The 24,812-nt window shown below is 41.3% G+C and overlaps 1 protein-coding gene, 1 long non-coding RNA gene and 2 other non-coding genes across 8 annotated transcripts in view; 3 read left to right on the forward strand and 1 right to left on the reverse strand.

Moving 5' to 3' along the window:
* The first annotated feature begins 3,090 nt into the window (after positions 1 to 3,090).
* On the forward strand, positions 3,091 to 3,164 carry TRNAN-GUU (transfer RNA asparagine (anticodon GUU)). The gene has a single exon. It is a non-coding gene; the product is annotated as a tRNA-Asn (tRNA).
* A 233-nt stretch (positions 3,165 to 3,397) lies between these two features.
* TRNAV-AAC (transfer RNA valine (anticodon AAC)) lies at positions 3,398 to 3,470 on the forward strand. Its single transcript has one exon. It is a non-coding gene; the product is annotated as a tRNA-Val (tRNA).
* Positions 3,471 to 5,839: 2,369 nt separating this feature from the next.
* Positions 5,840 to 24,694, reverse strand: USPL1 (ubiquitin specific peptidase like 1). 5 transcript variants are annotated; one of them, XM_075742060.1, is made up of 10 exons: positions 24,555 to 24,694; positions 24,323 to 24,394; positions 18,831 to 18,926; positions 18,084 to 18,212; positions 16,284 to 16,941; positions 13,985 to 14,071; positions 13,430 to 13,559; positions 12,052 to 12,177; positions 11,269 to 11,429; positions 5,840 to 10,113 (listed from the first exon to the last, which is right to left on the reverse strand). In XM_075742060.1, exons 3-10 carry the CDS (start codon positions 18,831 to 18,833, stop codon positions 8,210 to 8,212), a joined length of 3,198 nt encoding a protein of 1,065 aa, XP_075598175.1. In that variant the 5' UTR covers positions 18,834 to 18,926; positions 24,323 to 24,394; positions 24,555 to 24,694; the 3' UTR covers positions 5,840 to 8,209. The 5 variants fall into 5 exon arrangements, with proteins under 5 accessions (XP_075598175.1, XP_075598173.1, XP_075598176.1 ...); XM_075742058.1 differs by having other exon boundaries at positions 18,760 to 18,926; XM_075742061.1 differs by lacking the exon at positions 18,831 to 18,926 and having other exon boundaries at positions 24,555 to 24,693.
* Positions 24,657 to 24,812, forward strand: part of LOC142599910 (uncharacterized) — a 43,133-nt gene continuing 42,977 nt past the window's right edge. Inside the window, exon 1 of the long non-coding RNA XR_012833370.1 lies at positions 24,657 to 24,769. This is a non-coding gene — a long non-coding RNA (uncharacterized LOC142599910). The remainder of the gene's footprint in view (positions 24,770 to 24,812) is intronic.

The following is a 24,812-nucleotide window of genomic DNA, read 5'->3' on the forward strand; positions in this document are numbered from 1 at the left end:
TTTTTAAATGCTGTCTTCATTTTGCACGGCCAAGAGAATGACACCGTGGGAGAAGACAGAGCGCTGCCTCAAAAACCCCTCCTTCTCCACATTTCCCAGACTTCGTCCTTTGTGTTACTGTCTCCATACTCCATTTGTACAAATTCAGTTCAAAACACAGCACTTGAAGACAGAGCCCGTAGTCCCTCCAGGCCCCCCAGTGCAGCCTCCTCCTCACCCTCCGTGTCTCACCTAGTGCTCTCCTGAGTAAAATTTGCCTTTTTCTATAGGCGCTGCACCGCTGACATCCCTGCGGCTGTGCTTCACCCTCGTGCCTGTTTCTTCAGCGCTCCTGCCTCACTGGTGAGCCCCACGCTACCGAGTTTGTGCACCAGGGCTTGCCTCCCCCAGAGCGGTTGTTTGGGCTTATCTTTACTAAATTTCAGCGGGCTGAGCCTGGAGCATTGCTGCAAGCAAGACTAGTGTGAATCTGAGCCCCTCCACCGGGATGCTGGAAACCTGCCTCCAACCTGGGCACATGTGCAGATTTGGTGTTTTCTCTGCCATCAAGAGACCGGAGAACTGAGCAGGGCGCAGGACAGCCCCTCCTGAGGCCTTTTTGGCAAAGCCCCCTGATTTCCCAGGAAGCTATTGATTAGCAGAGCCACCTCATGGGGATTTCCTCTCTGTCATCTTTCTCTCCCTTTCTCCCAAGCAGCAGCTTCTCAGCAGCCATTGTGATACCATGTGGTGTCACTGTGGTGGCCCTCAGACAGCCCCAGCAACCAGCCACCCTGTCACAAGGGAAATTCACAGAGTCACAGAAGGGTTGAGGTTGGAAGGGGCCTCTGGAGGTCATCTGGTCCAACCCCCTGCTCAGGCAGGGCCACCTACAGCAAGTTGCCCAGGGCCATGTCCAGGTGGCTTTTGAATTTCTCCAAGGATGGAGACTCCACGACCTCTCTGGGCAATCTGTGTCAGGCCTTGGTCACCCTCACAGTGAAAGCGAGTTTCCTGATGTACAGGGAACTTCTTGTGTTTCAGACCATTGCCTCTGGTCCTGTCACTGGGGACTACTGAGAAGAGCCTGGCTCCATGCTCTATGCACCCTCCCTTCAGGTATTTCTATACATTGATGAAATCCCCCTGAGCCTTCTCTTCTCCAGGCTGAACAGTCCCAGCTCCTTCAGTCTTTCCTCACAGGAGAGATGCTTCAGTCCCCTCATCATCTTCATGGCCCTTTGCTGGACTGTCTCCAGTATGTTCATATCTCTCTTGTATTGGGCAGCCCAGAACTGGACCCAGCACTCCAGGTGTGGCCTCACCAGTGCTGAGTAGAGAGGAAGGATCACGTCCCTCAACCTGCTGGCAATGCTTTGTCTAATGCAGCTCAGGATACCATTCGCCTTCTTTGCCACAAAGACCCATTGCTGGCTCCTCTTCAACTTGGCGTCCACCTGGATCCCCAAATTCCTTTCTGCAAAGCTGCTTTCCAGCTGAGTGCCCCCAGCATGGAGTTGTTTTTCCCCAGCTGCAGAACTTTGCAATTCCCCCTGTTGAACTTCATGAAGTAGCTGTTGGCCCATTTCTCCAGCCTATTAAGGTCCCTCTGGATAGCAACATGACCCTTTGGTATATCAGCCACTCCCCTGAGTTTGGTGTCATCTGCAAATTTGCTGAGGGTACACTCTGCCCCATCATCCAGATCATTAATGGAGATGTTGAGCAGTATTGATCCCTGGGGTACACCATGAGTTACTGGCCTCCAACTAGATCATGCCACTGATCACCACCCTCTGGGCCCAACTGTTCAGGCAGTTTTCAATCCACCTCACCATATGCTTATCCAACCCATACATTAACAGCTATCTTGTCTGTGAGAATCTTACAGGAGACGATGTCAAAGGCCTTACTGAAGTCCAGGTAGACAATAGCCACTGCCTTCCCTTCATCTACCAGGCCAATCACTTCATCATGGAAGTTTATCAAGTTAGTCAAGCATGACTTTCCCTTGGTGAAGCCATGCTGGCTACTCCTGATGATATCTTTGTCCTTGATGTGCCTGATAGTTTCCAGGATTAGATGATCCATTACGTTCCCATCAGGGTCAATAGACTTATGCATATGCAGGTTGTTTAAGTATTCCCTGACCTGACCCTCATCCACCAAGGGATGCCTTCCTCACTCCAGCCTTTCTCCTCCATTTCTGGGATTCCTGAAGGCAAATTATGCTCCTTTGGCACAATTTGGTTTTCACAGCTCACATTAGCTGTCATTATCACCTTATCACCTTTTAGGTGGCTGCAAATCAGTTGTTTAATAATTCATTTCACAGACTTTTTAGAGCTGAAGTGAGGCTGCCTGGGCAGCAGATTCCCAAGTCTTCCCCTCTTCCCTTTGAGATGTTTCTTTTGCCCTGACTCATTTCTGTCAGTGTTTCCACTTTCCATTAGCTCTTGCACATAATTATCAAAGGTCTTTGAATAATGTGGGATTAATGTTGTCTTCTGTTCCTTGAGTTTCTGGTCACAACTAGTCCTTTTAGTGTCGAAATGACTGGAAGACAAGATCTCGGATACTTTGGCCACGTATTAAGTAATAGGCCGATGCTCATTTTTGTCTTTCTCGTCCTTGGCATATACTCACAGAGCTTTCGCTTGCCGGCTGGTCTGTCTCTGAAAGAAGCTTTCAGGCTCCCACCCGCAATTATCCCACCAACAGACAGAACTTTGAACTCTGTTTTTTTCTGCTTGTCTACTGTTTCCCTCTCCCTTGCTCCTATGGGAAAGGCCACAGAAACAATAGCGGAAAAAAAGGGAGGAGGGGAGGAATGTTCTTCAGATTAAAGAAGCAAATAGAAACCGAAGCTGGTGATTAAAAACCCGACCCACCATCACCAACCCCGGGCGCTGTAGAATACAAAGCGAAAGTCTCCCGGGGACGCTCCCAACGGGGAGCCGTTTCGCAGCGCGGGTGACAAAAGGACCCCCCGACGTGCGTGGGCTCAGCCCGCCGCCCCCCGCCGGGCCGCGCAGCCGCGGCCTCCCCACCCAGCCCGGCCCCGGCCGCCGCGGGCATCAGGAGGGGCTCGGCGGGCCTCGTTTTCAGCGCGTCTCTGTGGCGCAATCGGTTAGCGCGTTCGGCTGTTAACCGAAAGGTTGGTGGTTCGAGCCCACCCAGGGACGAAGCTTTACCCTTTTGAGGCGTCGGCGTCTTTTTCCTCCCTTGCGGGGCCGGTTGCGGCTTGCGCCGCCTTTATGCCGCCTGAGACCCACTTTGAACCCCAGGGCTTTCCCCTCAGGTCAGAAGACCCTCCGCCATGACCACTGCCGCCGGCGGGGGTTCCGTGCCGCTCCGCGCAGCCATGTTCCCTGCGCCCGGTCAAGAGGGGCCGCAGAAAAAAGAGTTACCAGCGGGAGTTTCCGTAGTGTAGTGGTTATCACGTTCGCCTAACACGCGAAAGGTCCCCGGTTCGAAACCGGGCGGAAACACCATGTTTTTTTCCCTGTCTAGGTTTTTTCCCCTTCTTGTGTCACTGCAGACGTCGGTTTTCCCGTTTCCTCCTGAGGGGCGTGGGGGACATACCCCACCGTGAGGCACACCCGCGTCCCAGCTCGGGAGTGGGAGAAGGAGACCTGCCTCCCAGGCATGGGATCTGCTCCCCAGAGAGGCCGGGAGTGGAAGTGGCAGGGCACGGCTGGGCGTTTTCCGGGGAAGGTATGGTTCATTCCCCTGCACAAGCTTCCCCTCAGCAAACAGACTTTCCCCTGGTCTACCTGAAAGGGTGACCTAAAGGAGGAGAAAGGAGTCTCAGCTGAAATGGTCTGAACGTCGTCAAAAAACTTTGGAGAAAACCTTCAAAGATAGTAAGATTCCACCACCAAACAATAGCATTTTCACCGCTTCCCCCGAATGGCCATAGTTGTAGATGATGTTCAGTGAGTTAGCCCCAAAACCGCTAAAGTTTTGGCTGGAGATGATGCCAGTTAATGATAACAATTGTGGTGCTGTGGCACAAACCATTTAAAAATCTCATCTTCCCATGGCAAAGCAAGGCTTGAAGGTGGAGGAAAGAAAAAAGGGAGATGGATGCTCACTGAAATAGTTTAAAATGCTATCTCAGAAAATTCAAATGCGCAACTTCTCTCTCACAGCTTTCCCCATTACTTAAATCTCTTGCTCTGCTGCACCAATAGAAGGAGCAAGCCAGTAAAAATATGGATACAGAAAAATAAAACAACCTACACAAAAGGCAGAGTTATAGTATGGGAGATCTGCAAAACACTGTTTAAAGGCTCAAATATGGATCTCATATATAAAAATTTTGAGCTACCCTCTCTCTAAGCCAAAGAAGTTGAACACACAGTCCACTAACAGAGGGATATAAAATAATTTAGGGCTCTCCTACTCTTCAGCTCTCCATCTCTGGCATTTCCATTGAAAGGTTCTGCAGCAGGACCAGTCACCAGGATCAAAGTTCATTTTTCTAAAGAGGAAAGGGGAGATGCTTCTTCACCAGGCACTTCTGCGGCAAATCTCCTAGCGTAGTGCCAACTCTTACAGCTCACAGGTTATTTTAACGTTGCCTACTTGCCCTATTTGTAAATGGGACAGGATTACAGCTAGCCCAAACCCTGTCTTGGGCATTATGGAAGCCCCTTTAGTCATTTACATAAAAGGGTAATATAGACCTATGTCCAAGGAGAAACATCTCCTGAGGGGTTCTTCAGCCTCTCCAGAAAACATCAGCTGGAGACACCCAGCCCCCAACAGGTTATTCTACCAGTCCCTACATTAAAAATGGCCAGGCCTACTTCCTTACACTCCTTTCCCACTATTCGCTCTCCTTGGTGAGCCCCTTGGCTCCACCACGTTCTCCTGCACTGTGCAGCTTCAGCATCTCCCTCGTAAACAACTACATTCTCTTTGTGCATAGCGGTGCAAAACTAAGCACGCTGCAAACTTCATCAGCCTTATAATCCTGTTAACCTTATTCCCTCTCTTGCTCTGCCCGCACGCTGTCTTAGATCTATACTTAGACTGTAAGCTCTTCCACTCCAACACTGAATCCTGGTGGACTTTAAAGCACAGCACACACTTAGAGCTGCATAATCTGCTCAAAAGGTAACGTGCTTTGCTCTGAGCACGAAGGGGCTCACGTGGAGAACAGCAGCTGTTTAGCTTTGCAAAAGGAACACAGGCAAGACACAATCGCTCTCAATACATTGTCAGGAAGGAATAATTACTTAAAGTAAAAAACAGTGCTGGAAAATAAATGGCAATAGCCAGCCATGAAAAACATCAAGATCAAAAGCAGATTTGTAATCAGCACCATAGTGAGTTTCTAGAACAGTGCTCTAGCAGGTTTACAGCTAAAAAGCCATCCAGGCAGCTCCTTTACAGATGGGCTGGTTTACTGTAGGCAGGATGACAGAAAGCAGCCCTTTCTTTTTAATAAAAACTATTTGAATATATCACGAAGTAGTAAGCCCTGAATCAGAGTGCTACTTCCACCATTGAGCCGATTCTGCACTCAAAAAGCTGTAAATCTGTGACTGCTACAATTGTGCCTTTCCCAAATCAGAAGACACAGACTGACAAGATTATGTGATGCAAGATGTGAAGGAACATGTGAAATATAACCACTTTGAAGTATATAAAACCATCAGACTTTGGGAAATTTACCCTATACCATTGATAAACTTCCAAACACAGTGGACTAACGTCTGCTCACTGACCGTATTTGCTATAAGCCCACCTAGTGTGTTTCTAATTGACAGAAAGCTAATACTTTGTATTCTCTTTATGGCAAATAAAAAGCTGCATTTTAAAACTAGTCTCAAAACAAAAAGTCCAGTAATCACCAAATTCTAAAATGTTTCTTTGGTCATGGGGTTTTCATTCAAATCTCAGCTGAATTCTCACTTGCACAGGATCAGAGGCGGTAAAACATTTACAGAAACAGACAAATCCACAGTGTCACCTTTAGCTATTTCAGAAAAAAGGCAGCAAAGAACTTGCAGCACTAAAGTCAGTATGAAACTAAATCTGTTAATCATCTCAAGTGTTATTTATTTGCTCTTGGAGCTTGTACCCAGACTGTATCCCAGGCAGCTGCAGACCGAGGACTGACATCAGTTTGTGGAGATGCTGCCAGTGGTGACCAGAGATGCTCTCTTCTCTCTAAGCATATATGCACAGCAAATATGCCCCCACACCCTTCTCTGCTATAAACCTTACCGTACTCCTTACACCTGGACTTTCTCATCTTCTAGTGGGGTCTCCTCCTCATGTAGCCCTATGCACTCTGCATCACACCAACTCCAGGCTTGTTGCTTCACTCACCCCCGGGTCTATGCCCTGTCCTGAGCCCGTGGTGAAGGAGTTCCCACTTCACAGCTGCAGGCAGCTGCAAGCCAGTCGGCAACAAACAGTATTTACGCTTGAAGGCAGGTCCTCACTCATTGGGGAAATCTCTGCAACAAGTAGTCAGGGGTAGTCAGACACACTGCTTTTTAGTGGTTTGCATATATAGAAACCACTGGTTGGAAAACTCTGCAGGAAAATCTTATCACCCCCCTCAAGTCTTATAGAGGCACCTGTTTTATTCACTGATAAATCAAACTTTAATTTTGGTCAGCATTGTTTGTTTGGTTTTTTTAATAAGGGAAGTCACAAACGGACAAACATTTCACCAGCAGTACACCAGCACTTTACATTCAGAATTCATTGATTTGTTTTCTATTTTAACATTACCAAATACAACATTTAAAACAAAGCAGGAGCTCAAGTTCTTTACAAAGACTTATATTTCAAGAATGAAACCATTCATTGTCTGAAGTGCCAGTTTGATAAACATGTACGTAACTGCAATAGAAATAGCTTGGCAAGGTGAGTTCAGTGCTACTGACAGTTTTTCAAACACTTTTTAAACCTGGTTCAAGCAATCCAAGACCATTTAAATCCGTAGCCATGCCTTGTCATAACAACTATGTTCAACTGCACCTATTGGAAGAGTAAGACTGAAGACTTACTGTTTTGAACTTGGGATCTAAAACAATGAAAAAATGCAAAATATCTGTAAAAATGGCTGAAACAAAGACTTGCTGATAAAATCCTTGTTATTTCCAAGTACAAGAAAAATGTACAGCTAATCTAATTCTGCATATAATACTCTCAGCTCTGTGTCTGTGAATTTAAAAAAGAATCCCATCTAGCAAAACGAAAGCTATACAAATCCAGAAACACCAAGATGTGAATCCCTCTGCTTACTCACTGCTGCCTCGCCACCTTTTCCATCACTTTCTTCCTATTGACCTTGCTGCTCCTTGGCACTCTCACATACGGACAGGGGAGCACTGCTCTAGCAATGAAAACCTCCTAGTGACAACAGTAATGGGTGCTAACTTACAGTTAACTTTCATTCTTAGAAACCTTTCTGTTATGAGTGAATTTGCAGCTATGAATAACTAAAAGTTACATCTGATATTCTTTCTTAGTGCTGCAAACTCTGACCCAAATCTTACTAATTTTACTTAAAAAATAACCTGGCTCAGAAGAATATTCTGCCAAATTATATTTTCAGTTACCCAGGATGAAAACTCAGGACATGCCATCACTTTAAATAGGAAATTTCTACCATTTATCCGTCCTTCCTTGGATCCAAGGGGTTTTTACATCAGGGTGAGCTTGCTGAACAGTAATTCTGAAAAGAGTAGAGTTCCTAACAGAATACCAGCCTTGAGTTTAGTGTTGTAAATGATCTTTGTATCAAAGGACACAACATCCCTGATTACAGAAGGTACTGGGTTTTTTTAATGTCACACAAAAAGACTTCAGGAGTTGGGTAATCCTATAAAATAAATCACTACTACCTAACTAATATTTCTTACACCATTACATCATCAAGATTACTGAAGTTTATTATTTCTCAAACTCCGTAGAATATGGATAAGTTTTCCATATTAAAAGCAGCAAAAAAAGACTCATAGGACCATTAAAAATCATCATCATACCTGACAGCTAAAATAACTGCTTCTCAGAAAAATAAAATACATTAAAACCTTATTTGTCTGCTACAATAAAATTTTAAGAACAGAAAAACCTCAAATGTAAATTGTTCAAGTAGAGCCAGTGTGCAATTAAACTAGTTAGAAAATATAATTTAATAGTGCTTTGTTTCAAAATATACATAATATTGAAAAATACTTAAATCCAAGAAACCGACTATTCACCAAGTTTCAAACAGAGTTTCATCAAAATGAGGTAAATCTAGGTCACCTGCCATTGAGCTTGGTGCTGAAATGGAGAACAGGTCTTCAAGGATATCTTCACTCGTAGGGCTTTCAAAAGCAAGTTTTTTCACACTAGGTTTGCTTATTGTATGAAGTTCCGAATTACTGCCCTTTACAGGACTGTAATAATTGTGGTCCTCGCTTGTCAGTGCTGTATTTGGCACACTGGTCTTCTCATCGGATGCTGCTGTTGCCACACTGCTATCCACCATCTCCATATACATACATTCATCTTCACTTTTTGAAGCCTCTAAGGAAGCAACAGTTGAAGTAGGGGACAATAATTCTGCCAGTATTTCATCACTGTTACTATGGCTAGTGCACCCTGATACAGAGTTCGCATTAAATTCAGATTCATTATCTGCAACATCAATCTGATACTGCAGTTCCTTTAAAAAGCTCTGCAATAATTCACTGTCATTGTGAGATTCACTCTGTGATGGGGTGCTTACATCTCCACTCACAGGTTTTTCTTGTTTCATCTGTTCCACTGCTAGCCTATCCAGTGAAGCCAACTTCTTCTTTTTAGCATTAAGTTTTCTTAACAGTTTTAGGCGAAGTTTTTTTGTTTTGTCACTATCTGACTCTTCTGCTTTCCCAGAGTTACAGCTAGGTGAATGGAACTGAGTCACTTTACCTGAGGTACTCAAGACACTTGCTGACTTATTCCAAGTTGGACCTTCAATATTGGTTTGACTTGCTGTTGGAAGATGAGTGCTTTGAGAAAAGCCTTTGAAATTTGATAAAGGATGAGTATTATTACTCTGAGGAACCACTGACTTTGGGGGTGCAGTTGTTTTGTTTGTACCTTTGCTTTGAAATCCACCAAAGTTACTTGCTCCCTTAACTGGCAATCGCACTTCATTTATTTTTTGCATTGAGGGAGTTTTGCAACTTCTCTCATTCTTGAGAGTTGAGGCACTTGAAGGCATGAAAGAAGAATTCTTGCTTAGTAATTTCTTTACCCAGCTTCCTACAAATCCTCTTTTTTGGTCTTTGTGTGAAGGTCGAAAGGAATTATTGGCAGCAGAAGAATTGGCAACCTGAGAATTAACTACAATTTTGCTTGCATCTTTCAAGTCAGGTGATTTTTGTGTGATATTCTCCACTGGTGACAACTTCTTGCTTAGCTGTAGTTCTGAATTTAATCCATGTTCTCTGTTAGGTAAATTAGTTCTGTCATCCATTCTCTGAGCAAGTGATGAGTCAGATGGGTCAGGGTCATGTTTTTTGGGCATGGGAGGAGTTATATTTTTTGGGTTCGATTCTTCTAGAGTTAAGCAAATGCTGGAATTTTCATATAACGTGCATTTATTGTTCATAGCTAGACTAGTTCCAGCAAACTCTCCTGTATGTAGAGTGTTAGGTGAAAAAGCTAATTCCTGCTGTTGCAGTGCGTCCATTTCAACAAGGTTATTTCCCACTATCTGTCCGTTCAGCAGTGATTTACCTTCTGAATCAACCTGAATTTCTTCAAGCATCAGTGTTACAAGATCATCATGTGCCAGATTTTCTGAATCATGACGAGCAATACTTTCATCCTCAGCTACCCGCTGCTGTTTCTTCTCTGGAGTTCTTGCAGAATCCTCTTTGTGATGCTCTGAAAGTATTTTGTCTACAGTGTTAGCAAAACCACAATGCAACACTGTGGAATTTGACTGTACATTATTAAGAGGAAAATCTTCTGTATTTTTACTCGGGAACGGTGAGTTCAGTTCTTTTGGTGCATGGGATGTTTTCTTTTCCCAGATAACAATATGAATCTCTGAAGAAGGAACTTCAAATCTTTTATGTCTCTTGCAGTATGGCCCCTTTAAATCATCACATTCAAGCCAAGTTCCTGAAAAATAAATAGCAACCAATGCAGAGACTCAGAGACTTTAAAAATTGAAGTCACTATACTCAGACACTTGTCAAATATTTTTATTGACCCATTCCCCTGACAAGCAGAAAATAAATGGGTTTTCTCCATTCTTTATTACATCGGGGAAAACTGGGAGATTTCCGCTGTAAAAAGACCGCACACAAGCAGAATTTGCAGCAATATTATTACAGGTCAGAGTACGTCAACCAAAAAGTGAACAAAAGGGGTTTTTTGTCTGAGCTAATGATACTGACATCTTGTCTGGAAATACTTGCACAGGTCTGAGGGAAGAACCACCGCTCAAATTAAGTTTCTCTGTAGACCTTTACATTGCCTGGGTAGGAGGCATGGGGGTTTAAAAGAAACTGCTCATTGTAATAATCTGCTGCATCACCTGCAAATTGTTCATAGATCATAAGCAAATATTTTATAGCTTTAAGAATTTAAAGATAGGTATATATGATGTCCAGGATGTTCCTAACTAGGCACTTCCCAGATGCTTCCTCTTCCTATTTCTTCTTAAACTATGACAGTATGATTTAGACAATTTTCATGTTGTCTTGATAAGACTGCACTCCGTTCTCTTAACAGAAGCATGAGAATTAAATCATCAACTTTTCACCTTCTGTGATTATGGAGTTCCCATCAATGGTACAATCATCATACCATTAGAAATGTTTCTAACATGGATTTGTACCTCAGGTGCAGTAAAGTTCAGAAATGAAAAGAAACTTCATTAATGCTGATAGTTCTATAGGTTTCCACACTTCCAGCCAAGAATGGATTAATAACTGGCTTCAGAATGACCAATACCATTTGTCCCACAGCCATGCTCAGATTGTATTTTTTAAGTTTTACAAAGATATGAAAGGAAACAGCTCTACCCAAATAACTTTTGTCACTGACTACTGTGTAGGACAGAACATCGCTGAACAAGTCAGTTAAACCAAACTGAAACCTTCACCCAGAGTGACAAAGTTCCCACAATTATCCACAATATTTTAATATGAAGTTTAGAAGAAGAAGAAACCCTTGATATTATATATGGACTGTTGAGACTATTGCAGTAACCCCTAAAACGGTATTTGATGTAGACTCATGAAGTATTATAATAGAATTTATGGTTCTTACCATCAGTATTCAAAGACCAGGTTATGAAGTGCTTCTTATCTGTCTGATATTGAACAATAGATGTTATTTGGTAGGTGTCGTCTTCAAACTGAAATGAATAGCTCTTCAGGTTGTTATGTGGCAAACCTTCTACGAAATGTAACATTAATATTGAGGGTACTCTAATAAAGAAACAACAAAGAATCAGTTTATTACAACAAAATAGTAGCAAAAGTTCCTAATGAAAAAGTAAGGCATCTCAAAGAGTATGTAGTCCTGCTCTTACTATTCTGCTTCCACACAGGACTCTTCAGATTGCACAGTAGTCAAGGGATAAGAATACCCCGACTAGATATTCCATTTTGTTATAGAGGAAAAAAACACCACCACATAAGGGATTTTGGGAGTGGGAAAAGGTGAAAAAAATGAGGAGACAACTGTGCCATAACCACAGTAGGAAAGGACACTGTTCCCAAGTCAAACTAGTAAACAGATGATGAGACAACAGTTTTACGCACCAATGGCAGGGGTTGTGGAGAGGCTGACACTGTATTTATGACCTGGCTCAAACACATGTGCTGCTCAGCATGTTAAACATTGCTCTGTGTTTCATGTTAAACACTATTTGCCATTTCAGCATTTAAGAATGATCTAAGATCTTAAAAAGTGAGTATTTAACAGAATGTAAAAATTAGAATCTCTGTAAACCCAAGATAATAGTTTGGTTTTGAAAGTGACACGTTCAATAAATGAAGTCTCAGAATTTTATGTACTGTATTTTGAAGATCACATATTCAAACTTACTTTTCCAAAGTCATCTGTCTTCTTTGAGATCTATCACTACAGTTATTACATGGTCCAATATGAACAGCATTAAGTGGATGCCAATCAGGGATTATATTTGTGAATGTTGTTAGTGTTTTCCTAAATCTGGACACACACACACAAAAAAAAAGAGTAAGTTGAGCTGCTGATCAGAAAACAATAAATGTACAGACTTTACTAGGAAAAAAGTTATTAAAATGTTAAGACAAACCCAAATTCTATTCATATGCATGCCATTTGTATTAATTCCACTGTGACTGCATCACATCAAAGTCAGAGCTGAATTCAGTTCTGCCAAACAGTATCAGTCACCATTTGTTCTGGCAGCTCTGTGGCCTTCAATTTCACATTATTTGCTCTTTCTCCTTTAGCATGTTATCTCTGTTTCCTTTTCAACATAAGACAGAGCTTGTACCAGGAACCGTATAATTTACTAGCTAAGACAGAATCTCAAGGAGAGAAGGAAGTGGTAACAAATTACCTCAGAATCTATGTTATACAAGGTCTTGTTTTCAAAAAACCGGTACATTCAGAGCAGAAATTACACTGAGGTTATATTGTATGAAAATACAATGTACGGGATATTAAAGTGAAATAACATAGTTTATTCATTCGCTAGCCACAGAAAGGACTTCCTTTATATTCAACCTAACCTAGATTTTTCAACTTTTTAAAAAACACACAGTATGTAACAAAGGCTCTTGAACACATCCTATTAACCAGGACTACACGTGAGCTGGCAGTGTAACAGATAGCATTAACCTCATCTTACTTGGGGATCTAGAATTTTATTGCATAACCCTAAGATAGTGGAGAGAAACAGGTATTTTTCAAGTGATCTGTCTTCTGAAGGTGCCTCTCTTTTTCTGCTGACTAAAAGGAGCCTAAATGACTAGCTTGTACCTACAGCTACACAGAACTAAATCAATTCTCAAGAAATTACTTCTCTGTAATACTATTTTAAAATAGATAAATTATGTGAGAGAATCTCTGATTCTTTGTAATCCAAGTGAATATTACAGTTATTCTTCAACAGCAAAAGTGTACTAGGCATATATTCTTTAGAACCACAGCAATTTGTACACTCTCAGCAAAATATTAGAGTAAGCATGGCCAGGGAGTCACAGAGTTACTTATTATTTCTTTTTTAATTAAGTGATAACGTGGTTTCTTAAGACATGACATAGTAGTAAATTATTTGCAAATCCTAGCCTAAAAAAAGTGTATCACGTAAAACTTCACCAACAAGCTTAAGCTGTACAAAACCTGGAGATCTGAAGAAAATCAACTATTAGATGGAGATTTAAAAAGGTAAGGTAGAATAGTTATATAGAAGCTACTTAAATAAAAATCTCACCGGTCCTGGTATTTGTAGCCACAACATACACATTCAAATTTCCATGAAAATGAATACAAGAATAGTTTCTCAGCTTGTTGATCCAGTTGTAAAAGTAGAGGGAGTGCAAACACTGGACTCTCCTTCTTACCTTCAAAGATGGGGCAGAAAAAACAGTCACTGAATATTTGAAATCAGCTTTCATTACTTCAAAAAGGAAGAAGATAAGCTCATTGCTATGATTTTAATTCCAGTTATCCCTTCAAGGCTGTATTTATAATCCTCACAGCAAGGGAACTGATGCATGTTATTAGGTTGTTATCAATGACAATTTCATGACCACAGCATAGTTACAAAGACGAGAATACGCTCTCTAAAACGTCAAAAAACAGTCAAGGGACAAAACAGCTGATTACACTGTAAAATATGTGTATGTCGCCAAGAAAAAAAAAAAAGTATTTGCAGGCTGTCTTGGATGCATATGTACATACATATTTTTATGTATTGACATACTACAACACTTTACGTGTAGAGTTTCCTGAAAGTAAGTACTGAGATGCTGCACTAATTACTCACCCAATTCACACTTAAGCTGAGGCTGAAGCTGTGTAAAAATTCTGTTTCTGATTTCATTGAGATACGATTCTACTTTTGGAAGAACATCTGAAGAAAAAAAAATACATATGCTTTCATGTATTTTTGTGTAACGCCTCCACCCTTTCACACACTTATGTACCCCTAACATACACTCATTCTCTGCAAACTGACATCCTTCATGTCGACCTATTTGCCTGAAACTGTTGTTAAATAGCCAATGCTTGGTGTTGTTTTTAACATTACAGAAGAATTTACACAAGTTATACACATTTTACTGCAGACTGCTAATCAGAAATTACTGGACCTGACTTAAATTATGGCTAAGAGTCCATACTAATAGCTAGATGGTAATGACATTTAAGGATAATGTAACAGACATTACAACCCCTCCCCCCCGAGATTAAGAGTAGATTTTAAAAACTAAATATTAATATCAAAAGTGTAAAAATTTGCTTACATGCTTTGCAATGATGTTATACAATTCATAATAAAAATTTGTAATGTTTTGTTCCAGATTAAATAATAATTTCCTAAGTCAGCCTTTAAAATAGTAACAATAATTTTTAAAATTAGTGTACATTATATATCTTAATATGCATTTTAAATTTACAAGTTACATTGTTCATACACAAACACGTTCTTTAAGCACAAGCAAGAACGTAACTTCTACACAATCATTATCATAACCTGTACAAATTAAAGGAAGACTATGGAATATAAAAATATAAGAGAATAGCTGTGGAAACTATTTCTTACTTATAAAACCTATGTATATAAAAAAGGTAAAAATAAGTTTCTTGCAGCTCTATTGCTTTTGATTGTTTTAAAAAAGAACCATACATAAAAGATGCTGAAAAATTATACTGAAGGGCAGAATAAATACTACACCTAATCTCCACAACAATACTCTTCATCCAATCCCTGCTCCACTGTTGCCCAAATAAACTAATTTGTTTTGCAGCAATTCCTGGAAATAAAAAGGTTGAAGTTATCTCAAATGACACCATCTTCCAACACCATTCCTAAGGAAAGCAAGCTAACGTCCCCATTTAAGGGCTCTTATGCCCAGAGCTCTTTTGTAATCACAGCAATAGCACACCAGAGGGGAAAGAAAAACACCTCAGGCAGGTTCTGTGATGGTAAGAGCACTTCCAGGTAATAGCCGAAAACCTAAAAATCAAGCAGCCTGACTTTCTGGCAAGCAGCGTATATTAACTACTTCAGAATTTCTTTGGATATTTTTTCTTTCCTCTGTAAAATAGCATGTTTTCTCTGCTACAAAGTGGATTAAACCATTTTTTATACACCTATTATTTTTCCCAGTATGCTGTTCTGGGACTATATATATACAAACACACACTTTTCCTGGAATGTCTATTGAAAAAAAAAAAAAAAAATCATGAAAGGTACTGGCTAACCACAGATCTGTATTAATTTTGTAACAGATGATCTTTCAGAAGTTCAGACTTATGACACCTATGAGTCAGTTCAAGAGGACTAAGAAAAACAGAACTTAATTTAAGAGTCTTAAACTGAATCCACAGAATCTAAAATGATCAAAGGCCATACTAGTAGATAACAGTGGCACATCCTCTGCTTCCAGCTGTGCCGCCTGGAAGGTTGCCCTCAGCTGCCCCTGTGCTTGGAGGTTGCTGTCCTGGAAGCTGTTAAGCTGTACATGTGAGTACTCACTAACCCTTTCCAGACAACATGAACCAGGTTAATGTGTTTTGCTAATTTTGACTGAAACAGGTTAGGAAGCAATATCATCCACAGCACAGCTTGCAGACCTCAGGGGAAGCATTCTTTCAATGAGCGCAGGGCACAGCTGGAGCCAGAAGAGAACATATGTTCCCAGCTTTACTATTTTTGGTGTGACAAGGCAATTGCCCATTTATACAAGGATATAAACCACAACAGAAATTATTTTTATGATTAAGATTAATACATTAATCAACAGAGGGGAAGGAAACAAAGTAAGGCTCAATTACACAAACAATTCACAAATTCTCTATGTGGGATATGACCAAAAAAATTCAAGAGATGCCTTGGTTTTGATGCTTTCAAAATGTGCACATTTGCCCCAAGAAAAACAATTTCAGAGGTTACCGGGATTCTGTGAGGTAAAGCACACTACTCTGCAAATTCATGGGAATGAGTTGTAACTCATTCTTTTGTGATCTTGAAATAGGAGAGAGACATATTTAAGTGTACTGTACTAAATTCCACATATTTATAGCAGTCTGAATATGAAGAAACAGCAGCTAAATTTACTCACCTTTTACTTTAGTCCTTTTACAGGTATTCAGAAGCACAGTTGCTTGATCATATTTTGTTAAGAGTTTCTGGAGTAAACATTTTCCATCATCACACTCTTCTGCCAGAGTAGATTTTAATGTTTCTAAGTGTACCAGTGCTGACAAAATACAATCTAACCAACAAAGATTATGCATGTTTCTCCACTGAAGACATAAATCTGTGTTATTAGTGGAACCTTTATCACCTTTGAGCAAAATTTCAGATGTTGTTGAGCAAAGTTCAGATTTTGGCAAGAGTTGTGTTCTGGGACTAGAAGTCTTAAGAGGACTTTCTGGAGAGTTGTTGGTGTTGGCGGTTGTTTCAAACTCCACCCTCTGCATGCAGGACTCCACATTGTTACTAGATTTTTGCTGGTCATTTTGTAACACATCATGTAGGCTTGACTTGGGAATACATAAACTATTCTGATAGCATTTGACATCAGGGTCTGCATTAATAATGTGCTCAACATTGACCACATTATTAGTTCTTGCGGTTTTTGGATGTGATTCAACAGGAGAAAAGTCACTGATATCACACAATTTCCTCTTCTTATGAGTAGATGGAACTTGATGATTTTCTGGCTCAGCAGATGTAATTATGCTGTTTAATGGTTTATAACCAAGTGGGTAGATACACTAAAGGAAAGAAAGTTACAGTGAAATCTACAAAGCAACTTCAGGTTAACAAGAGCTAAAAAAAGTACAAACCATACTCTTAAAATAGAATGTAGGACTTCTGTAAACTGATATTTTAATGAAATCAGTACATAAATTCAACATATGTATGACAGGAAGGGTATTTTATCCAACCACTGTCCTATAAGCAATTGTGAAGTAACTATATCAGTAGTGATAATCAACACTACTTTCCACTAAATACTTCCAACCCCTGAAAACAACCTGAATTTGCTGAGGAGAGTTCTCTTCATTTATTCTGCTAAATCCTTTCCTTTAAGGTATGGATTTGGTATTATCATCTTATATGCCTGAGAGACTACTTTTGCCAAAACTGGCAGGATATCTTTCGGGTTAGCCCAATGCATTAGACCAGGTGTTGGTAGGGTCTTACATGCATGGCTATTCTGCAACTAGAATATAGTCAAATCCGCTATTACCAATCTCCAGAACGATACTATGATTATTTAAAAGCAGGGAGGGATGGGAAAAGCAAGTCAGAGACACATATCTAGCCTAGTCTCTACTAATTTAAGGGCACCAGATCATATGGGATTGCTGTACCCTCCTCACAAACATGGAGAAGTGGAGAAAGGAGAAGCAGCAAAATTATGACTCAAATATTAAGCAGCACAGAAATCCGGCTAAGGTTAAACTTAAAAGGGAGAAAAGAAAAAGAAAAACATTGTAATTGTAATTACAAACCTATTTGCATTAAAGAAGGGAAAACGGCAGATTCACATCTGCCAGAGTCGTGTATTAGTTACATGGATCATTAAATTTTCACCTTGTATTCTGATTTATACAAAGATTTATTTAGTACCACTTGTGTTCCCTTGTTACATAAATGAAACCCTCCTTTACTCATTTTAATCTACTTTTTTTAATTATTTAGGGTAACTAGGTATGCCTAAATACTGCATATATACAGGTTAGTTATGTTTTTGTCTATATACAGGCAAACATCATCCAGCATACGAACTCAAAGGGGTCCTATTTCAACAGTCTGATTACCACCAACAAAATCTTGAACTTAAAGAGGTGTAACTGCTGAAGGTAAAGGCCTCTGCATAACCAAACAAAACTTTTTAATAGTGTAATACCTGAGGATTTTCACAAAGAAAAATAGACTCTTGAAAATTAATGCGGTAAGTCCGTAAAACTTGGATCTGGCCCTTCTCTTTGCAGACTGGACAGTACTCAGGTGCAGTTGTCTCCACAGGACTACAGTTCTTAAAAAAAAAAAAAAAAAAAAAAAAGAAAAAGCAGCATAAACTTAGATATATTATCCCAACGTGCGACATACACACATGTCAAGACAGAAAACCAACATGCAACTTCTAAATATAATACCTAATACAATATAGAAAAGTAAACTAGATTTGTTTTTTTAATATTTATGAGAGTAGAGTGTTCCAAATAAATTTATCTTTTTGAATTAAATATGAAATATTTAATAAGGTATATTTAGCAAAACGCAATTATGCAACATTTCATTCTACTTGAACTAAACCAGCAGACACTTATTGCCAGGGAACGCAAGCTCAGATCTTTGAAAGAACAAATAAACTTTCATAGGAATGCAAACAGCAGTAAAAGTAGTGCCAGTAAAAAAACACCATAGGCACAGATTTACTTAGAATAATCTTTCGCCATTGTTATAGATTTCCGTGGAAAATAATTTTGAGGGTTTTTTTGTAAAATTAAGACCAATTAAAAATCTCTTAATGCAGAGAAAAATATGAACTTTGCACACATGTAAAACAAGTTTCAACTGACTTTTCCCAAATACCCCACCATGTGGAGTGTCGATTTCCCTATACCAGTCCCTTCTCCAATCACTTGCAAACCATTTGTAGTCTTCTGGGTATCCATCATTCTGAGCCACTGGCTAATTTATGTCACTTGTAACAATGTCATGACCACTAAGGATTTTTCAAAGACTCCTGAAAAATAAGAAGTGAATAAAACAATTAAAGAAAAATGAGATTAAATTGTGGGAAAAAAATATACCAACAATAATGCAGCCTGTATTTTCTGTGAGAATGAATTCAGAAAAGTATTTTCTTAACTGAAAATGCTTATTTTCTAGTGCAGATTATGAACTCAAAACTTTAAATTAGTCACATAATAGATTTAACAGCTTTAGGCCCTGAATTTGCAAGCTTATCTATTCTTTGCACTCTACAAGGTTTCACATATTTTCCAAGGGCACTACACTTTGCAGAAATGTAGATGTCTTGCCTGGGCATCTCAGCTTACTGCACCTAACCCTCAGAAAGGACAAACTTCTTTAAAAACGGCTACAATAAGATTCTATACAGTATAGATGGCTGCAGAGGAACATTAAAAAAAAGGCAACCAACCAAAAAAATCCCTCTGTTGCATCTTTCAAAAGTGACTTTAGTGCACAATAAACTATTAAAAGTTTATCCTGCAAGTGTAACAATTTTTAACTACCAAAGGGCACCCTGCTGTTACTACCACTTTTTGGAAACTTCTCCTAATGTTATTTTAACAATGTTATAGACTTCCTAGCAAACTAAAGCTCTTCCACAGTACCAATGCTATATAACTCTATTGCATATTTTAAAAGTGACATGGAATATTCTATTTCAAATGATTTCACAAATTCAGGGCAAATTTTGCCTTTCTCACATATCACACATACACACAGACACATTTGTGGAGGACAACTTCAGTATTAACCAGGTACACATCAGAGGACAGCTCCTTAAGTCCATTCCTCCACTGGCACTGAGGCTAACTACACCTGAATCAGCCAGAAAAACACAAGAGGTTTAGAACTACAGGGACCCAATTCTGCTCCTGCTGACTTCAAATGGAACTAACTAGAATAAATACATATCTCTTTAAGATGCAGGAGGAAGTCACGGTAAGTCGAATTGCAAAGTCATCAATGTACTAGCTTTCCTTCAGCCATGACTGTTCCCTTTGCATTACTTCCACTGAATAACATCCTCTCCCACAACATGATGTCCTTTCAACCCTTTCTTACACTACACCACTAACTCATATTATAGTTCCTTAAAAAAAAAAAAAAAAAAAAAAAAAAAAGACATTTCCTGAAGCATTCTTGGAGACCTGTGTAAATACCAGTTCAACACAAAACCATTTATAATACTGGGCAAGGAGACACCCTACAGAACTGGACAGAATGCTAAAAACCAACAAAGCATGAATAAAAAAAGCACAGTAGGAAAATGTAACAAGTCATTTCAGATCGTTACCCAACGGCAACTTAAGAGAGGGTCAAAATGAGATGATGGTGTGTCCTAGTGACGCTTTCATTGTATTCGGCAGCACTTTTCAGAATTACTGGGGTGCAGCATGTATGACAGTATATCCTGACTTATAAAACTAATGGTTGTAATGGAAGGTAAGAACAAAAACATTAACCCATGTGCCTTAATGTGCGTGTTGTTTTCAAAGTAGAGTTGGAAGGTGTACAAGAAACAGCATGGTCCTGGGCTCACTCAAGGTAAAAACTAATGAATTAGCTCAAAGTATACGAGCTTTTTGGAATATAAGGGAAACACAAGCTCTCCAATTTTTCACACAGTGGCAAAAGCACTATCACACTGTGACTCAACTCTATTATCATATATTTAGTCTAGCCAGGAACATGATTTTTTTTTTTATATACAATTACAAGTTGCGCAGATATCGTCCACACTAAAACACATAACTTTACTCTCCATGCTACGGCTAGTAAGAAAATGTCTCTAATTTTTTCAAGGGACTTTTGGTCAATTCCTTGGCCTGAAGCAGTCTCAGTTCTCCAGAGTAAATAAAATACATAGATCACATGACTGAATGCCTAGGCAATTTCTCACCACATAAATACAACACATGCCCAAAAAGGTTAGTAACACTAACAACCTGCAGGTTGTTCCCTTTTAAGCATGCCTTGGTTTTATAAAACATATTTATTTCTTTGCAAGTCCCTGTTTCCCCCGTCATCCCTCTCAAAAGGAAAGCAAGTATTTTTTTTCAGTTATGTTTTCTGTTACTTCTGCTCTTCTTTTTAAAGCTTAAATACTGTTCTGAGATGTACAATACCTCCCACAACTATAATCACCCAGCAATAGTACTATAGTACTGGCATCCAAGGCTTTTATTGCACTTATGAATATACTAAACATTTTAAAAAAATATTATTAATTGTCCTTTTATTTCAAAGACATAAAGACAACAAGCAAATAAACCAGGTCTGCCAGTACTAGATACAGAGTGGTACCAAGTGGCCTGCCTGTCCATTTCAGCATTTGTAACATTACAGCAAATTATTGCCGATCTTTGCACAACCTACAAAAATCGGGCATCAGATCAACAGTTGCCAAGAAAAACAGCCAATTAAAAGACTGCTCTATTAAGTACTGAAACAACCCTTTGTAGCAATGTGTAATATCCATATTACAGATGGGAAAGTACACAGGAATGTGCTTTCAAGCTTACTGGGTCATGTTTTAAACCATTTATGCTACTTTCCTTCTTTCATCCTGGATACTTGAAAAATGTAATGCAAAATATGCTATGGACCTGGTATAATTATTAAGGCTATGTTTATGCTTCCTTGAGTAGATGAGTTGATCTAGCAGCTCACTGCTGCAGAATAGGGAGGGCTATCTCTTCTCTTTCCCCACCTTCCCTGATAGCTCACATCATCAGGCTTTCCACATGCTAACTGAACTCACAAAACAGCAGAAAAGTCAGTAAAGCACAAGTATTTCCGCTATTCTAGTGAGTTAAATTGGCCTACGAAAAGGTCCAATGACCTACGGAGCTGACGGCAGAAGGCAGAAAACAAGGAAAAAGTAAAAGATTGGAGAGATACGGGTTTGACGGATGGACTGCTAGATGGCTAAGGAATTGGCTGGATGGCCATATCCAAAGAGCTGCAGTCACCAATAATGAGTGGTGTCTCTCAGGGGTCTGTATTGGGAACAGTACTGTTTAATATCTTTATTAATGATATAGGCAGTGTGCTTGAGTGCACCCTCAGCAAGTTTGCAGATAACATCAAGCTGAGTGGTGCAGTTGATATGCTGGAGGGAAGGGATGCCATCCAGAGGGACCTTGACAAGCTGGAGAGGTGGGCCTGCGTGAACCTCACGAGGTTCAACAAGGCCAAGTGTGAGGTCCTGTACATGGGTCGGCGCAATCCCCAGTATCAATATAGGCTGGGGGATGTAGGGATTGAGAGCAGCCCTGAGAAGGACTTGGGAGTACTGGTGGATGAAAAACTGGACATGACCCGGCAGTGTACGCTTGCAGCCCAGAAAGCCAACCATATCCTGGGCTGCATCAAAAGAGGTGTGACCAGCAGGTCAAGGGAGGTGATCCTGCCCCTCTACTCCACTCTTGTGAGACCCCACCTGGAGTACTGCGTCCAGCTGTGGAGGCTCCACTACAGGAGAGACATGGAGCTGTTGGGGCAAGTCCAGAGGAGGCCACGAAGATGATGAGAGGGCTGGAGCACCTCTGCTATGAAGACAGGCTGAGAGAGTTGGGGTTGTTCAGCCTGGAGAAGAGAAGGCCCTGGGGAGACCTTATAGCGGCCTTCCAGTACCTGAAGGAGGCTTATAAGAAAGATGGGGATGGACCTTTTACCAGGGCCTGTAGTGAGAGGACAAGGTGCAATGGTTTTTAAATTTAAAGAAGATGGATTTAGATTGGACGTAAGGAAGAAATTTTTTATGACGAGGGTTGCGAGGCAGTGGAACAGGTTGCCAGAGAAGCTGTGGATGCCCCCTCCCTGGAAGTGTTCAAGGCCAGGCTGGATGAGGGTTTGGGCGACCTGATCTAGTGGAGTGTGTCCCTGCCCATGGCAGGGGGGTTGGAACTAGATGATCTTTAAAGGTCCCTTCCACCCAAACCATTGCATGATTCTATGGTAAAAAGGACCTGGACCTTTTGATAATAATGAGCTGTACCTTGGGAAACTTTATAAATAAAATCAGTTACAAACTGCAGAAAGCAGGTTATTACTGATTACATTACAGTGAAGAGAACATCTCCTCTTTGTTTAAAGGCTAAAGGGACACTTAAAAATTACTTTCCTGTAAATCACCTTACAAGTCTTTCCTTCATCAAGGGGATATTGATAAGATGAAAAGAAACAAACAAAAGTCTGAGGAAAAAAGTGAGAATTTCCACTGTGTTATTTGTTACCTATCCATTCTTTATACAAGAAGAAATCAGATTGCTAATTTTTTTCTTTCTCTGAGGTCATAATTATAAATATTCAAATCACAGACCAAATCAAACAAACCCCCCAATTTTGGCCATAAAATTTATTCCAATGTAGTGCAACAGTAACAAGACATCATTGCCGTCACAAAGTAACTCTCTCTACAGCACAGCCAGTAAGGGCTGGGCAGAGTTGCAAATCTCCCTTAAGTGGACCCAAACACACATTCCTTTTCCTGCAAGAAGCCTCACACAGACTAAGGAAAATAAAGATAAAACTGATGAAGTTGCAAAATAAACCAGCGTGCAATGTTATCACTCTGCTGTTCTAAAAGTTTCTTCTATAGTCAGACTTCTCTCAAACCTCCTCATATCAAATGCTTTTATGGGTGTACAACAAGGGACAGGGACTACATGTTTTGTTGACACATCATTCAGTCCTTCTGAAAAAAAAATGAGTTAGTGTGGGAAAATATGGCCTAAACTAGTGCAGTTTATTATAGCTGCAGCTAAGAGATGTAAGATTTCAGGAGTGGACTTAGGGTAGACAGAGCCTCAGCATCTGACCCCAGGCAGTGGAAAGGAAAGGCCCAGGGGTGGGATGCCAGCTAACCAGCTGCCAGGGCTGTGCTGCTTGCTGGCCTTCCTTCAACACCAAGAGGTACTCAACTGTTTCAGATAAACCTATGGTTAAACAGCCTCCTTGGTTTTTAATCCACATCCGGAGTGATCCATATGCTATGGAAAGACTGTAGAAGAAAAAAAGCGTTTATAGAGTTAACTGTTAGAACACAAGAAAACTATGCAAGGGGAATATGTGCATCTACACACACGCACTAGCACCTCACCAAGTGTGCCCTTTATGGAGCAGTGCTTTGAGCCAGCGTTACCCGAGCAGAGGGAACGCACACCTTAACCATACAGCTACTGACATGAAATACTCAGTCGGCATTTAGAAACCCGTAAGGCACCCGCTCCATCACAGAACAGGTACCCCGCAGCCTGCCAAAACGGCTCGGCGTCGCCCGCAAAGCGCCGCGCACGCCGCGCCCCCCCCCAGCCAGCCAGCCAGCCGGCCTCCGGGGCGCCGCGGCGGTAACACACAGCGCGGCCCGAGCCCCGCTCTCACCTGCTGGCTGCCGCCGCGCCTCGGCTCCCCGCGCCGCCGTTCCCGGCCTTCGGCGTCGCGCTCCCCGGCGCCCTGCGAAGCACAGGCAGCCTAAACCCGGGATCGCTCGCCCACCAGCCGCCTCCCCTCAGCGGCCTTCCCGCGCGGCCCGCCCCCGCCGCACGTGCGCTCGGCGAGCACAGGCGCAGCCCCCCCTCTCCCGCGCGGCCGTTGAGCGCCGACCGTTACTCACCGGCCGTTACTTGCCGGCCGTTACCTCGGGGCCGCCAGCGCCGTCAAGTGCGGCCGGCGCCCGCCCGTCTGCTGCTGCTGCTGCGCAGTTTCCGGCGCGTCCCCGCGGCCATGCCAGCCCGCCCCTCCCCGCTCCCGGCAGGCAGCGGAGGCGGAGCCGCCAGCAGGCGGGAGCGGGGCTGCGCGGCGGCGGTGATGATGCGAGCAGCGCCCGAGGTATTCTCCTCCCCCCTGCCCTTCCTCTTCGCTCCCTCATGCA

The sequence above is a fragment of the Balearica regulorum genome, chromosome 1 (assembly GCF_011004875.1).
Source record: "Balearica regulorum gibbericeps isolate bBalReg1 chromosome 1, bBalReg1.pri, whole genome shotgun sequence".
Lineage (NCBI taxonomy): Eukaryota > Metazoa > Chordata > Aves > Gruiformes > Gruidae > Balearica > Balearica regulorum.

What these genes read in the sequence shown, in the direction of transcription:
- USPL1 (XM_075742058.1), bottom strand. Translation starts at nt 18,858, where the DNA reads ATGATGGATACCCAGAAGACTACAAATGGTTTGCAAGTGATTGGAGAA. An exon ending in TTCTTTGTGAAAATCCTCAG is followed by an intron (nt 16,942 to 18,083) that starts GTATTACACTAT and finishes TCTTTCCTTTAG; the next exon opens with TGTATCTACCCACTTGGTTA. An exon ending in AGACAGATGACTTTGGAAAA is followed by an intron (nt 11,430 to 12,051) that starts GTAAGTTTGAAT and finishes TTTCTTTATTAG; the next exon opens with AGTACCCTCAATATTAATGT.